The sequence below is a fragment of the Condylura cristata genome, unplaced genomic scaffold, assembly GCF_000260355.1.
Source record: "Condylura cristata isolate star-nosed mole 26May11 unplaced genomic scaffold, ConCri1.0 scaffold00002, whole genome shotgun sequence".
Lineage (NCBI taxonomy): Eukaryota > Metazoa > Chordata > Mammalia > Eulipotyphla > Talpidae > Condylura > Condylura cristata.
The window spans coordinates 73,288,219-73,304,857 of NW_004567103.1; the positions used below are offsets into that span (position 1 = coordinate 73,288,219).

Here is a 16,639-nt window from a genome sequence, read left to right on the forward strand (position 1 = left end):
GGGATCGAACTCATGCGAAGTGGCTTAAGCTTCTTAGTGCAGTGCTTTAACCTGCTGCACCACCAGGGAGGGCCGGCAACAGTGCTTTTATGGCCATATCTCAAATGACTTCTCAACAGTCTAAACTTTGTACAAAAAAAAAAATATATATTTCCTGGTCTTTATCTATACTAAAGTGACTGAAGTTATTTCCTGTACTCTCTCCCTATGAATTGCCTATGAACACTTAAATTCATAGGTAAGTAAATGAAGAAACTTCCTTCATATTTAATTTGACAATTAACATTCATTCCTGTTTTCAGTTTATCAAATGACAAATATTTTAAATCCACTTCCAAAATTCCAAAATGTGTATGCTGATGTATTTTCCACCCCCTAGAAAATAAAGGGTAGGAACAGAAATGGTACACGAATAAGACCTTTTCTGGTGTTAGAAATGACACACACACACACACACACACACACACCCATACTCTATAGCACCAAAATGTTTTCTAATTAATTTATTTATACCTTCATTCATTTAAATGAGGATTCTCCCCATTATGTATTGCCACTGTAGTAATATCAGAATTTGAGTTCAGCTCTTTATACATTTGTATAGAAAGTAACATTTTACACTAAACTTGCCACAACTTCAGTCCATTAAATTGAAAAAGAAATGTGGGCATATGGCAGGATTCACTGTACTATATAATCTGACTCAAAATAGTTTGAATTAGTCAAATCCCTTAAGAACCTTCAACTATGTTTCATATTACTTGTGTTTGTACTTTATTCAAAATGTACTGAAGGCTAGAGGTGCCTTCAGAGAAAACTTGGGAAAAAAGTCAGTTTATATGCAAATGTGGGACTCATCTGATTTCTTCATTTAAATTACTAAATTTTAGATATCAACCTTGTATGTCACTTGTCTATGATTTTCCCTTATAAATAAAAAGTCACACAGATTTTCAATAAATAATGACAGACTGGATGCCATAGCAGTCTCATTGAAGGCTCACTTGGTCATTATATCATGGAATCTGTACCAGCAAATTTCTAAAATTTTGGATTCCTTATTGTAGAATTTCCATTAACAACTATGCCTACTAATAGGTATATAGCCAAATATCCATATATCAACACAAACATTATATACATTGAAAATGTAACAACATAACATGAACTCTTAAAAATAAGACTCTTTTACCCAGTCTGCTGTTAACAAACAGTAGTAAAAAGTACAATGCAAGCTCAAGATGTGCCTGGTAGGTGATAAAAGGATGAATAAACTATGGTTTAAAATTTGAAATTAGATGTTCTTAGTTATGATACCACATCAAAACAGCAGTATAAACAGGGTCTTAGGAAAAGATGGAGAAACTAATCCTGATATCACCGTGGCATTTGGACTTAAAGAATGAAAAAGAAAAGAATATTCCAGGAAAAGGTAAAAGTCTTGAAAAGGTGAAAAAGGAATTCTAGGTCTTAGCAAGAGGGAATAGTCAGGAATGGTTGGATATTGCTGGGGAAGATGAAGATAAGACAGAATGGTGGGGAACTGGAGGTTTTATAAGCAAAAGAACGTTAAGAACTAACAGGAAGTTCTTGATTTTAAAGACAATGAAAGCAGAAAAATGACTAATAATTATCTTCATTCAGAAGTAGCATAAGTAAACTGGGAACATACTTTCAACTATTATGTCAAGAAATTCAAAAAGTGTTCCCTAAAGCTCTCTTACAAATCTTTGTATAACTTTGTTCATAGTATTACTGCACATCTCTTATAACTCTATAAGGAATATAAAATTCTTCTTGTTAATTATTCTCCTGATTTACATGTTTTTACAAAACTGGTAAGGTGCACTTCAGAGTAAGGTTAGAAACCTTAACATCTCCCTATTTAATAAAGCCAACAAACTCATATTAGCTACCACACACTTTAGTCAAGAAGTAGCCACCCAGTATTTATATTTACTGAATAAATAATAGGGAAAACATATTCTTAACAGATTGAAATAAAAATATTACATGCATCTACACAAACCAAAAGCTTACTATGTGCTGATAGACTGGGAATGGTCAGGTTCTTATTTCACACTTTTAGTAAATAGTTTCTAATAGTAAAGCTGAACTAGTTTTAAGGCAAAAAGTTTAATATAGTACATTTAACTGCCTTTTCAATGAAATGAAACTTAATGCCATAAAACTGCCTTTTCAATGAAATGAAACTTAATGCCATAAAATACAAGTCATGTCGGTCTGGAATTATTGGGTAACTCACTGAGCTTCTCCAAAAAAAGCTATGTAGTAGCTGAATCACAAATTTCATATAATTAACCTCAACATGCTTACTTGGTAAGGAAGAAAATGTAACAGTTTTAGTTTATATCTCCAATGTAAAGCTTGAAAGGAAGGTTTCATTTGGACATTTCTAAAAAATACTGGACAATAAAAACACCTTGAAAAAAGCTAGTATTTGATTATATGTTTTCATGGCAAAAAAAAAAAAAGGAAAATAGAAATTAAGGAAAAAGCCACTATGGAAAAAAGTAATTTTTATAACTTTTATAGATAAATCTCTTTTTTTATGTCTATTGTTAGTTTTATATCGATACACAGAATGCATACGTATAATTTATAGAAGTAGGATCATGTGACACATACTATTTCAAAATCTTTTCCATGTAGTTTTTCCATTGCTTATCAACTGAGCTTCTAAAATAGCTATGTCAAGGAAGTATTTTCTTACAGTATATTTAGACTTAAAGTTTAACAACCAAAGAATGAGAAAAGACCTCAACTGATTTGAATACTCACAGCTAACATATACATGACATTCATTAAGGTAGTATCCTGAGCACTCTGAGTATGCTAACTTATTTAATTAGTGCTCACAGTCTTATGAAGTAGGTACTGTTATCAGCCTCACTTTCTAGATAAAGATACAAAAACATAGAGTGCTTCATACCTTGTTCAAGGTCACCAGCTGTTAAAGTGTTGTAGGTGGGATTTGTACACAGCAATCTGATTCTAAACTTTACTTTTCTCAGGGACAAATGTGGAAGTAGAGAGTGTTACAGAAATATTGATCAAATAAGCACAACACTAAACACCTGACCCCATATTTTGAGAATTCTGGTTAATGAAGACTTATAATTTAACATATCTAAATCTCAAAATAAATTTAATTATAGAGGACTACTGTAAATAGTCTATCAACCAGAAAAGCCCCTTCTTTTGAAAAGTATTTGAGAGCATAAGCATTGTTATCCAAAACAAAAATCAGAATGAAAAATTATGGAAACTTTTGTCCAAATAGTAGCCATTTGAACATGGGGGTTAAAAATGAACAAGAGTCAAAAGAGTTTATATATGATCAATCTGTAATGCTCCCTTCCTAGGAGGCACTCTCCTTTATTTGTTTTGCACACTATTCCCAAGATGCACTGTTTGTGACCACTGTATTTCAAGGTTATACTTCCTTGCCTTATTGCATGTAGATTTCACATGTAAATAAAATAACTGGGAAGGGGATGAGACAATTTAAATGGTGATTATATTTCAAGTTCCATGTACTTTGGTCTGTTAACCTTTCCATGTCCACCTTCAATGTTTTCCTTTGGGTTTTAGTGTTACTATTTTGTCTCAAAGGCTGCTTGTACTAAAAATATATACTGTGTGTGATATCCCATGTAAAGCTACAGATTTTTCTAGAAGAATTTTCACTTATTTGGTTCTCTTCTCCACATAGTCAAGTTGCTTTGTCAAAAAGTCGGATTTTAGCTGGGGCAGTACTTAGCTTTAATCTGGACGCCCTGTTGTATTCAAGGGGTACGTTCTGTATCCTGGGTGAAGTTCTGAAGTGATAGTTCTTTTCTACACAGTGAGAAGTTTTATATTCATATTTACATTTAAGGTAGTATAACCCACCAGACTTGATCCACATTGGGCAAAAGGCTGTCAGGACTGAAGAGTATCATTCAACATTTGATATGATCAATAAGCCGGGAGAGAAGTTCTGTGGGCATTTGGACAGGTACATGAATTGTTTTCCCAGAAGTCACCATGAGATACTTCACCATTCATTCCAATAATTATAACAAACAAAAAAACAACCCAGTAACTGTTTAAAAAGTATGTGACTTTAGAGCAGGTTGTTAAAAGAGGCAAAAAGATTTTAAATGGCATATAATGGGGTCCATGTTGGTTAAAGTCATATAATCAAAAGGAAAACTAGAAATACCCAGTTGGGGAATACTAAAAATGAATTAAAAAATCCGTAACATCATTCTACTAAAGTAACTAAAAATTTATTACTATCTACGTAAGTCAAAATCATTAATAAAATAAATTTAGCAATAAAGTACATGATAAAATTTACATCATAAAGAACTGTTCAAGTTGACCATAAATTATGTGATCAACCTGTGCTTAAACAAAAGAATGTCAGGCAACTGAGCATCAACTGTTACAGAGTGGGAGTTATGACAGAAATGGCACTGTGTTTCAGGTTCATTATATAATAGTTCAGACAAAAGATAGGGAGGGACCCAGTTCTGACAGTTTGAAAGGTATAAAGACTGCCAAGTATGAAAAAGATCCAATGATCTGGAAAGAGGGAAAAGGTTGAATATTAGGAAGTATGAAGTAGATTCTTAAGAGAATGAAAAGTACCATTATGCTACAGGAAGAGTAACTGCAGTATTCTGACTTGTATCACCTACTTTGTTACCACCTAAATTACTAGTTCTTTGATTAAAAAGTATATTTCAGTATACTTGAATAAAATTATTTTTTCCTAAATCTGGATTTACCTGGAAGTTAGAGAAAAGCAGCATATATTTTACAGAAATTTGTGTCAATTATGTGGTTAAGTATCTATTTTGTAAAGCAAGAAATACCAATATAAGTGATACCAGCAAGAGAATAAAGATTCAGATTTCATTAGTGATGTTATCCAACATTATCATTCTCCTATGTTTAAGAGACTGCACTGTTGCAATATTACCCCATTTCTTCCAGCATTTTCAGAGAAAAGCACAATCAGCTCTGCAAGCTGAAGGAACTAGGACAATATAAATTGATGGCTCATGTACTTCCCTAGTGGGCTCCATGGACTATTCTATTTTTAGCTGCTTTTACCTCAACAGAGAAGAGAGCAAGAAGGAAATTCAGTACTCAGCAGAAAAGTACTAAACAGGCTTTAATAGGCTAGTCTTATTCTATACTGGTGACCTAAACTAGAAATTGTGTTAAAGGGAAGCATTCTTAGTAATATTGATTAGATATAATCAGGAAACAAAAAGATGTTGAAGAACTTAGCGTAGTCATAAATCTAAGTTATTTCATTTACATTATTAATTTTTGTCCAAGGCTGAACTTGCAGATGAACTGTGGGTATTTTTTTGTGTGTGTGTGTGAGCTATTCTGTTAACTCCAAATTTATTTGTAACTCTGTACACAAAAGGTAATTTAGAAGAACTGTTTCCAAATCATTACAATTTTCAAGTTTGTAATCCTGAGCTTGTTTTTATCTGTATTACTGTCAGTTCAACTAGAGTCCGTTAAGATAACTTAGCAGGAAACAAAGTTGGTTGCACACCTTTACTATTCTTTCTCATCTATCACCCTCTGTGTTCTTACTTCTGTGGCTGAAATAACCAAAACAGAAAAGAAAAAAAAAAAACAATTCTAATAAAAATAGCCACACAGGTTACAGTGCATAGCTATTTTAAAGATGATCCTATGGAACAGTCTATACAACTCAAGGAAATCTATGAGTACTTACCAGATACATTTGGCTCCAGATTTCAGTGGCGGCAGGTTAATGAAGAAGGGAAAAGGGAAATAGGTGGATTTGTAGGTATTACAATGTCTGAATCTGTGTTGGTCACACAATACTAAGAAATGCTCACAGAATAATAAAAAAAAAATAACAACAACAACAAAAACAAAACAAAACAAAAAAAAAACAAGGATAGTCAGGGCCACCAGTTAGTAATATAAATACAAAATTCCTATTACTTGGGTCAAAAGTTGCTAGTAAAGAAAATGATTTTGGGCCTAGACACACTACTTGACCCCTACTTGCCATAGCTAAAATCTCATCAATTTTACCCTTCCTCTGCTTGTTCAATAAGGTCGTTTCTATCCTATTTGTTTATTCCCTTACTTAATTTTAAATTGCCCCCTAAAATGCTATCAACATTATGTGCACCTTGCAACTAGTTTATTCTAAAATGTACCTCCCAAAGTGTGGTTGATCAGGATGTTTCTATAGTCTGCTGGTAACAACATATAATCAGTTTGGAATCATACTGGTTCTAAGTTATTTGGAAAGTTAAGGCTAAAACCTATAACTCATTGACATTCTTTGAATTTATCAACTTGATTACAAAATTAAAATGCTATTTAGTTTAATAGAATCATTTTGCTTCTGACATGCATACAATGTCAGTTTGGAAAAAAATCTAATGATTTCTCTGGTCAGATCCCAAAAAGCTTTAAATGTTTTTAGGTCTAGCATGTTTAAGATATTAGACTTTTAAGAAAAGCTATAAACCCAACTGAATCTGCCATCCATATCTGCTTTGGATAGAAATAAAATAATAGCTTTCACAAACTTTTAGAAATAAGTTATATTAAGTTGAGGTTATCATTTAAATTCAAATTCCTATTTCTGAGTATGATGCATGATCAAAAGGCATTACTGTTGTTAGTGGAAAATATAAGCAAATGTTAACACTTTAATATAGCATTAAAAAAAAAAAAAAGGCAGTGGAAACCTGATTAAAAAGAAGCCAGGAAGCAGCTGAAAAAGAGACCGGTTCACTGTGAGAAATGTAAACCTCTCAGACAGTGCTACGGCCCCGAATCCAACAGCTCAGGAACAAGGCCAATTATTGCAAAATATTAAACATATGTGGTGAAGCTGCAAACTTTCAAAAGAGTCATAAGAATGAAAGCAGCTATATAGGAAACAGTGAGGGCCTGAACCTAAAACCTTTGTTGCTATTACTGCTACCTGCAGGGAAGATTTATTAAGTTCCTTATGTGGAATATACTTTATAGAACTCAAGATACAACTTTTTGATAAAAGGGTTAGGATAAATTTATTTTTTTCCAAAATGGAAGTGAACAGATCTTTTGAAATAGTTGCTTATATGATTCTAATTGTTGAAAATCACTAAATTATTGCAAACCAATTCTCCAAAATTCCACCTTTCTGAAATGACTCACATGAGATAGACACAGAGAATTATGGAATTTTAGAGTACAGAGAGGTTTCAACAGACAACACAGTGAAACTCCCTTTCTTTGAAAACTGAAATATGTTATCTGATACCAGTTAAAATGAGCAAGTTCTGTTGGGATTCTGATTCCTATTTGTCTTCTTACACATTATAGAATACATTGTTTGAAAAACCTGGGATGGCCAGCATTTCTTCTGCTTCTGTTGACATGGATTGATTCAACTATATTTTGACTGACCATGACAATTTCATATTCATAGTAAGATTTGTATATTCAGTTTCCAGCAATAACATTAATGCTGATCTCAATTCAGTTCCCAAAAGAGATGGGAGGTCTACTGTCAAAATGAACAATGATTATGGACCTCTGGTATACATATGTTTGGAAGATCAACACATTTTTATCCTTGAAATACTTTCCCCAGCATAACAGAAAATACTATATTTCTATAGTATCTTACCTTTCCTGCTCTAAGACAAACACTGGATTCATTTGGGTTTGTTATGTAAGGGCAAAGTTACTTTAAATTGACACGAAAACATCCAAACAGTTATTTGTGCCTCAGTGAAATTACCCAAAACCTACCAAAGCTTTCTTTATTTGGATTAATAATTGTTACCACCTTTTTAGGTAACAAAAGAAAAAAATATACTTCTTGACTATAATAAGGTAACTAAATGTTTAACAAGAAACAAAAATGTACGGAATGTGGCTAATTATTTCTAATTTTAATCAGACTAGGATGGTAGGCTATAGGGGCATATAAGGATCGAAATCGAGAAAATACAATGTTTATGTAAAAAATGTAAGTCATTGAGACAAAATTGCTATACATCTGTGAAAAAAAAATCAGAAACAAAAAACTGTCCATCCTATTTTCCAGTGCATTCTGTTTTTCTATTAGGAAATATACAAACATAAACGCACATTCTTGGGTAGCAGTAACATTAAAAAAGTAACCTGAATTTAAATATAATTAACTATAAAAGTTTTTTGACTGTAACTTTTTTATTACTCCAATTTTTACTAACTCAATAGAAAGGTTCAATATAATTACCAACACAATAGTACTGTAATACCAATCTTCTTAAAGGGAGCCTCTCTACTACACTTAGTAGCACCACAATATCTTTCCCTTTAAGATAAGAATGTTTTGAGGCGCTGTCTTTTATTTTTCAAACTGAACAAGACTGAACTAAAACTCTAAGTTAAAAATATTATGTGTAATAACTGAAATGTTAAAGACAATGTTTAAACTATTGAAAAACATGTTCTTGTTCTTGTACTGATCCCATCCAGATGCAATCTGACTTACTGAGCATTTCCTTCCTTCTCACCACAACCAGCATTACGAAGATAAGCCATAATTAAAATATCAATAATAAACATAAGCTATCTCTTGAGCAGGTATTTTGGCACTCAACTAGAAGAGTAGCATTTGTACAAATATATTGTGCAATTTGTGATTGAAAGTTTTAATGTTTTGTGTAATGTGATCATGGAAGGGAACAAAAATTTAGCCATGAAAAAGAACTAATAAGTTTACACAAATACAAAGACTTTTGCTTGGCTCACTAACAGGGTATACTAATAAACCAAGTTAATTAGTTATATGCAAGGTATTTGAATGGGAGAGTGAAGATAAATCTGTTTTTATATTATCACGACATTTGCTATAATAGTCATTATAATTTTCGAATAAAAAAATAACAAGAAAAACAAAAACAAAAGAGTAAAAAAAGTCGGTCACAGAGACCCAGGAAAACTCAGGATAATTTTTTTTTTTTTAAATATTTACTTATTTATTCATACAGAACTGGGGTGCAGGCCAGAGATGCGGAGGGTGAGAGGATTCACCAGAGACAGAGCGGGAAGCAGAACAGGCAGATCGATGAAGTACACTGCTGAGGGGAGCAGCGGGCAGGTCAGGAGAGGTCTGCCACACCATGTGGTCACCTCCAGGGCAGGCGGGAATCGAACTCATGCGGAAGTGGCTTTAGTTTCTCAGTGCAGTGCTTTAACCCGCTGCGCTACCAGGGAGGGCCTCAGGATAATTTTTAATGGAATAAAACATGATATTTAAAGCTAGTGAGCAGTGTTATTATTGATATTACCAAGTATTAAAAAAATTTTTGATGGTTTTTGAAATTAGAATATATACTAGTTTATATTATTTGAAGTATTATCAAACTTCAGGAAAACCTAACTAAAGAGTCATATTTAAGACAGAGGACACATTTTAAGTTGGTTAAATTAACCAATGTCAATACTCAACAGTTTTGAAGAACATCTGTCATATACACAATAGAGCCAGCAACACACAGAATGGAAAGAACCTACTAAGTACAAACAACACCTAGCAGCAACAGATTAAGGATCTGGAACTTCCCCTGCTGGGATGATAAGTGACAATTCAGTCTGGTAAAGGAAGTCAAAATGATCAACAAAGACGGTACAAATGAGAAAAACCAAGATCACTTCTCATCAGGCTACCAAGTAAATACATTTTTCTCCTGAAATTGTGACAACCATCAAGAATTCTGCACAATATCAAGAGCAAGAAATGGCCTATGTGAAGGTGGAGGGTTATGTGGCCTCATGAGTAATGTTGACAAAGTCTGAGAGCCCCTCAGACTAAAAGCCAAAATGGCTCCAAATAAACCAATATTTAACTATTGCTTAAACACGTAGAGTCATTAAAGTCTGAAAAAGTACCTTATTAAACATATGGGACAGAAATACGCATTTATGTGGGAAGCATAGAGAGAAATGAATTCAGTAAAATTAGTAAGATAGTTTTTTTATACAAATTACAGTAACTTTCATTGAATTCTCAAAGAGAATTTGAAAACAGGCAAACACTTGAGTTTTGATGTATTTGATATGCCCAGTATTAAAGTGTATTTGGTTAATGAAGCAACCAGTAAATCAAAAAACAAAATGGAAAAGATATGTAAGATCATCCCTGGAATATATTCTTATTGAGACTAAGATATGAAGATACGTGGCTAGAGTCGTCTAAAGTCATTTGGTCTGTCTTGGTTAGCTGTTTAGGTCATCTTCACTTGCCTTGGTTCTTTATTGCTATTACTATTCAAGGGTTTATCAGGCTCTAAAGAAAGCTGCAACTGTAATGGCAGAAAACACCAGGAAGCTGTTCACCACACTAAGACACTGGCCTAACAGAATCTTCTCATATAACTCCTATCCTTCAGTATAGAAACCTAAAACTGGTATTTTCTGGAGGATGCTAAGATTTGCTGACTCTTTTATATTCACTGGTTTGCATGTTTATGTTTGCACATTCAAGATACTGAGATAGGCAGTATCTCCACCAGAAGAAAGAGAATAAGATTAAAAACAGCTGTTGCTCACAGGTAAGAATTCACAATCTCAGAAATACTACTCACCTGTCTGTTGTGTAGGCTGTGGCAGTGGTTGGTTTAGATGTGAATTGTAATGGACAGAATGGACTGGGCGATACTGAGGTTGACTGGAGTGATAGTGGCCTGGAGCACAAAAACAGGCTGGCATCTAAGGTAAGTATTGAGGAAAAAAAATCAATTTTACTTACAACAGAAATTTTCTTCTGTAAGGAATATCCAAATGTAATTAATAATAAAAATTTTCAACACAGGTCATTTGAAAGCTATTTTCTTATTTTTAAATTTAGCTGAAAGAGTTTACAAGCATGTGGCACACATAACAAAAGTTATATACCAATGTGCTCATCAGTAGTATTCAGTAATTCTAATTTTTTAGCTGTATTTGTTTCAGATTTTTGTTTTACAAAACCAAACACTGTTGGAAAGCTGAAGGTTCAAACCAAAACTCCTTTGTTCTACAATCCACAGAAAAGCCGTTATCCTATAATTATTATGTATCACTCCTATTAATATTTTTAAATATCATACACACACACAGTTATATGTATGTTACCCACATGTAGTATTGAGTAATAAAAAAATTTACATTTATGGTACTATACATATAACTTTATGCAACTTATTTTGCAATAAACATTGTTTTTGAGACTGTATTGACACATGTACTACTAGCTCATTTAATTTAACCACTGAATAACAGTTAAAAAATTGCTGAATAGCAGTTACTGTGAAAATAAACCAGTTAGGCATTTTTACACAAACCACAAAGTTGAACTGATTCCATTCTTTGTCTCATGTTTTTAGTGTCAGCACAAGTTTGGTCAATATTCATAATAAAGGTGGAAAAATGTGAATGAGATTAGCTTGATTTATTTTTCTTTCCAGAGCTATTTATATAATTGTGAATTTCTTTTTTTTTTTTTTTTAAAGATTTATTTATTTATGCATACAGAACTGGGGTACAGGCCAGAGGCTCGGGGCGGTGAGAGGCTTCACCAGAGACAGAGTGGGGAGCAGAACAGGCAGATCGACGAAGTACACTGCTGAGGGGAGCAGCGGGCGGGTCAGGAGAGGTCTGCCAGCCATGTGGTCACCTCCCGGGCAGGCGGGGATCGAACTCATGCGAAAGTGGCTTTAGCTTCTCAGTGCAGTGCTTTAACCCGCTGCGCCACCAGGGAGGGACCAATTGTGAATTTCTTTTAAAGTGACCTGATTTACTGGACATCATCAATATGAAGGCAAAGAGACCCTAGGACCTAATAAAAACATCTGATAGGGCGAAATAACAGTGAGTTTTTGGTGGGACTGGTGCGTTAAACAAATTTGGTGACACCACTGATTCACCCAGATACAGAGGAAATTTGGAAAGATAGGAGAAGGGAAAAGAGAAAATTACTGGAAATCTTCTCTCCTCCTCCACCCACAAAGTCGGCCCACTTTGTCTAGAAGAAAGGGAGGAAAAGCTTGGAGACAATGACGCTGGAGAATCCTGAGATATCTGAGGAGTCCGGACAGTGACAGGTGGGCAAATGGGGCCTCTGCACAGGCACACAGCACTAGGTGCAAGAACCTTTGCTGTGGCACATTCCTCCTCTCTTCATTCCGAGAGATTGGCGGAACCATTTAACGGGTCAGGTTTACCAGTGGGAAGGACATGGGGGGTGGTATGCTCATAGGACTGGTATGTACACTGGGGGTGAAGGGGATGTCACAGGACTAGTACACTGGGGCCCTCTTGGTACCCCCAAGCCCTCAGGAGCCCATCACCTGCCCAACTACCTCCAGACCCAGAAAGAATGCCGAACCTCCTACAATCACAGCTACAGTTAATTTCGTGCTCTTCTGTGCTTGTTTTAAAATCCTCCCTAAGAAGACTATCCTACTCAGTCCTACAGTACTCCCCAGTTGATGAGACTAAAATAGTAATGAGTGGCTCCTGGGGAAACAATCAGAGTTTTGAGAAACAATTTTCCCCCATCTGTGTGTAAGTTTATTTATTGGTCAGTTGGTTGTCTGTTATTCCTTTTCATCTTTCGTATTTGTATTCTGATTATTCTATTTCTTTTTTCTCCTTTAACATTATGATTACTACTTTCTCTTAGTCATATTCACTTCCTTTTCCTCTTGCCATCTAGCCTTTTCTTTCTTCTCTCATCTTCATTCTTTTAACATTTCCATATCATCCTCTCCTCTTTCGTCTTATCCCTTCCTTTACTCCTCACTCTTTCTATTCTGGTATTTGAGACATGCCTAACGGGACCTAGAAATTCAACAGAGAAATACATCCCACACAGCCTGCAGACATCTCTCAACAGACATGGCTTTAGTGTGCTTCTGGAGACACAGGGCTCCACATGATTTTGACTACAACAGGATGAAATGTGGGATCCCATCCCACACAGTGGGGGTCAGAAAAACACAGCTCAAAACAATACCTACCATAATAGAAAATGACCACATGTGTACCCAGGAGGGAACTGCAGGAACCCTCCCCCCCCCACAAACACTTTCCAAGTCCAGTATCCCCGTGGAAAGAATGACGTGAACTACCACTTGTCAGGGTCAGGGGTACAAGTAAAGAGAGAAGAAGAAGAAGCAACAAGATCGCTCATCTCTTGTGAGGTGAGGCTCAGATACTAGGTAAGACTCATCTATGCCTCAGCAAGAGAAATCAGAAGTCATGCCCACCAGTACCAAGATAACAGGGGCACTAAGAACAGAACAAAGCTGAAGGCTAACAATGGGAGAAAACAAACTACAAATGACCAAGCAGGCTCTTTTGGGAGCAAACACCAAAGAAAGAAAGTCAACCTCCAGAACCCAGTAACATGGACATGAAAGAGTATCTACCCAACAGACAAAGAATTAAAAAAGTCCATAATGAAAATGAGAGAAGAGAAAATGCAGAAAGTGATAATAATATAATCAATGAACCAATGAACTGAGGAAGAATGTCAAAGAACTGGAAGATATCTAGAGACCAGTAGAGGAGAAAAAGAATTCTGGGAAAAGCCATGTAAACAGAATAGAAGAAATGGATGAATGAATCAGTCCTCTCGAAGATACAGACATGAAAGTAACCAAGAAAACAAAAACAAAAACAAAAAAAGGAAAAGGAAGCACAAAGGAAAAAGAATGAAGAAACACCTTGAGAACTACCTGAAACCATGAGAAAAGGAAATATTAGAGTTATAAGAATCCCAGATGGGGAAGAGAGAGACAAAGGAGCCAAGAAAATATTCATGGAGCTAAATGAAGAGAACTACCCAAGCATTTAGAAGGAAATGAAAATAGGAAGCTAGAACACAAAATTACTACAATGAAAGGAAAACTACAGAAAGACACATGATATTAAAGTTTCCAAAGGTCCAAGGAAGAAAAACAATAACGAAACTGACGAGGACAAAGAAACAGATAACCTATAAAGGAAAATCATTCATGCCAACATCAGACTTCTCTGAAGAAGCAGTATAGGCAAGAAGAGAATGGAGTGACATATTTAACAAACTCCAAGTCAACAAATTCCAACCAAGAATACTCTACCCTGTCAAGCTCTACTTCCTCTATGAAGGAAAACCAAAACCCATCAGACAATCAAAACCTCTAGAAGTTCAAGACTAACAACCCCCAACTCCAGTAAATATTACAAGGAACTCGGAAGCCAAAATCAACAGAGAAATAAATAGGAAGAACAGAATAAGGTAAAGAATAAAATCACAAAAAGGTAAACAAGATGACAACTACAGCTGCCAATATAGCAATATTAATTCTAAATATAAATGTTCTAAACTCTTCAGTATAAAGACAGAGTTGCAGGGTGGATCAAAAATTAGAACCCAACCTTTTGCTGTCTACAGGAAACTCATTTAACTACAAAAGATAAATGAGACTGAAAGTAAAAGGATAGATAACAATCCTACAAGTAAATAGACCAAAAAAGAAGGTAAAAATGGCTATACTTAAATCAGATAAAATAGACTTCAAACTAAAAAAGGTAAAAAAAAAAGTCACTACATTATGACTATGAAGACAATATATCAAGAAGACAATACTCACCAACACAAACTCACCAAATGAAAGAATATTGAAATATACCAGACAATTATTACATTCTCTGAAAACAGACACTAAAGGAAACAAACATAGCTTGTTTCAACTTGAACACCACTCTCACCAATGAATAGATCAATGAGACAAAAATAATCCAGAACATCTAAGGACCTATACCTCATGGGGTGACAGTTAACTATAAGAGCACTATATCCCTCAAATATCTGAGTACACATTTTTCTAAAATGCACAGAGATCATTCTCAAGGATTGATGACATACTGCAATGAGCAGACAAAAATCAACAGGTACACTAAAATCAAAATCATATTAACTATCTTTTCTGACCATAAAGGCACCAAACTAAAAATAAACTATGAAAAGAAAGCAAGGAACCCTGCTACCTCATTGAGATTGAAACCCACACTACTGGAGGACCATTGGGCCAATGAGGAGATCAAAGAAGAAACTGAAAAATACCGTGAGATGAACAAGGAGGACACAACCCTCCAAAATGTATGGGACACAGCAAAAGCAGTTCTAAGACAAAAATATATAACAAGCTAACATCAAGAAACAAGAAAGTATGCAAAGAAACAACCTAATCTCCCATTTTAAAGAACTGGAAATGAACACGAAAACCCAAAAGCCAATAGAAGAAAGGAAATAATAAAAACTAAAAAAGAAATAAATGCTATCGAAGATTACTATGAACAGTTATATGCAACATGTGCAACAATATAGACAAGAAAGACAAATTCCTAGAATTAATACAATCATCCAAAGCTAGTTAAGAAAGAAACAGAACACCTAACAGACCAACTGCAAGCAGTGGAATTGAAACAGTAACCAAAATCCTCCCCCCTCCAAAAAAAGCCTGGGCCCAGATGGCTTCACAAATGAATTCTACCAAACTTTCTAAATGAACTATTGGGCCTCCCTGGTGGCTCAAGAGGTTAAAGGGCAGCACTATGAAGCTATCCACAGCCACTACAGCATGAGTTCAAGTCCTGGCCAGGGAAGTAGGCCAAATGGTGTGGCAGACCTCTCCTATCTTGCCCACTGCTCCTCTCAGCAGTATATTTCAGTAGATCTGTCTGTTCTGTTCCCCTCTCTATCTCTGGTGAATCCTCTCACACCCACCACTCCTGCACCTCTGGCCTGTATCCCAGTTCTTGTATGCATAAATAAATCTTTTTTAAAAAATGAACTAGTGCCTATCCTACAAAAACTCTTTCAAAATATAGAGAAAGAAGGAATACTACCAAGTATGTACTATGAAGCCAATGTTACACTACTGGTAAAACCAAACAGACACAAAATGCAAATCACAGGCCAATCTCTCTAATGTACACTGATGCAAAATTTCTCCATAAAATCCTTGCCAAGAGAATCCAACAATGCATCAAAAGGATAGTACATCATGACCAAGTGGGGTTCATTCCAGAGGCACAAGGATGGTTCAACATCTGAATCAATGAATGTAATCCAACACATCAACAAAAAGAGAAAGAAAAACCGTATCATACAATAGATGCTGAAGTCTTGAATTGTAATATTCAACACTGCATCCTGATTAGTGCAATAAAAAAAGAAAGAAAAAGCATACAATTGGAATGACCAATATAAGTAGGGATGAGTCTTCTATAAAAGAAAGTCAAAGTCACCACAAAACAGTACTAAGATAACTGAATTTAGAATGTCGAGGATACAAGATCAATACAAAACAAACAAACAAAACTTCATTTCTACATACTAGCAGTTTACAGAAAATGAAATTTAAAAATAACTCATGTAGTACAAAAAACTGAAACTAGATCACTGCCTCACTCCAGTCACAAAAATATACTCAAAGTGGATTAAAGACTTAGACATAAGAACGGAAACCGTAAAATACCTAGAAGCAAAGATGGGTGAAACACTACACGACATACACTTCAGCGACATCTTTAAAGACAGAGCACC

At 34.9% G+C, this 16,639-nt stretch overlaps 1 protein-coding gene across 1 annotated transcript in view; it reads right to left on the reverse strand.

Annotated features, from left to right (window-relative positions):
- The window catches only part of R3HDM1 (R3H domain containing 1), a 93,677-nt gene that overhangs the window by 33,287 nt on the left and 43,751 nt on the right, over nt 1-16,639 (reverse strand). The window contains exon 18 of the mRNA XM_012725641.1: nt 10,650-10,773. Coding sequence (XP_012581095.1) covers nt 10,650-10,773 — 124 coding nt within the window. The remainder of the gene's footprint in view (nt 1-10,649; nt 10,774-16,639) is intronic.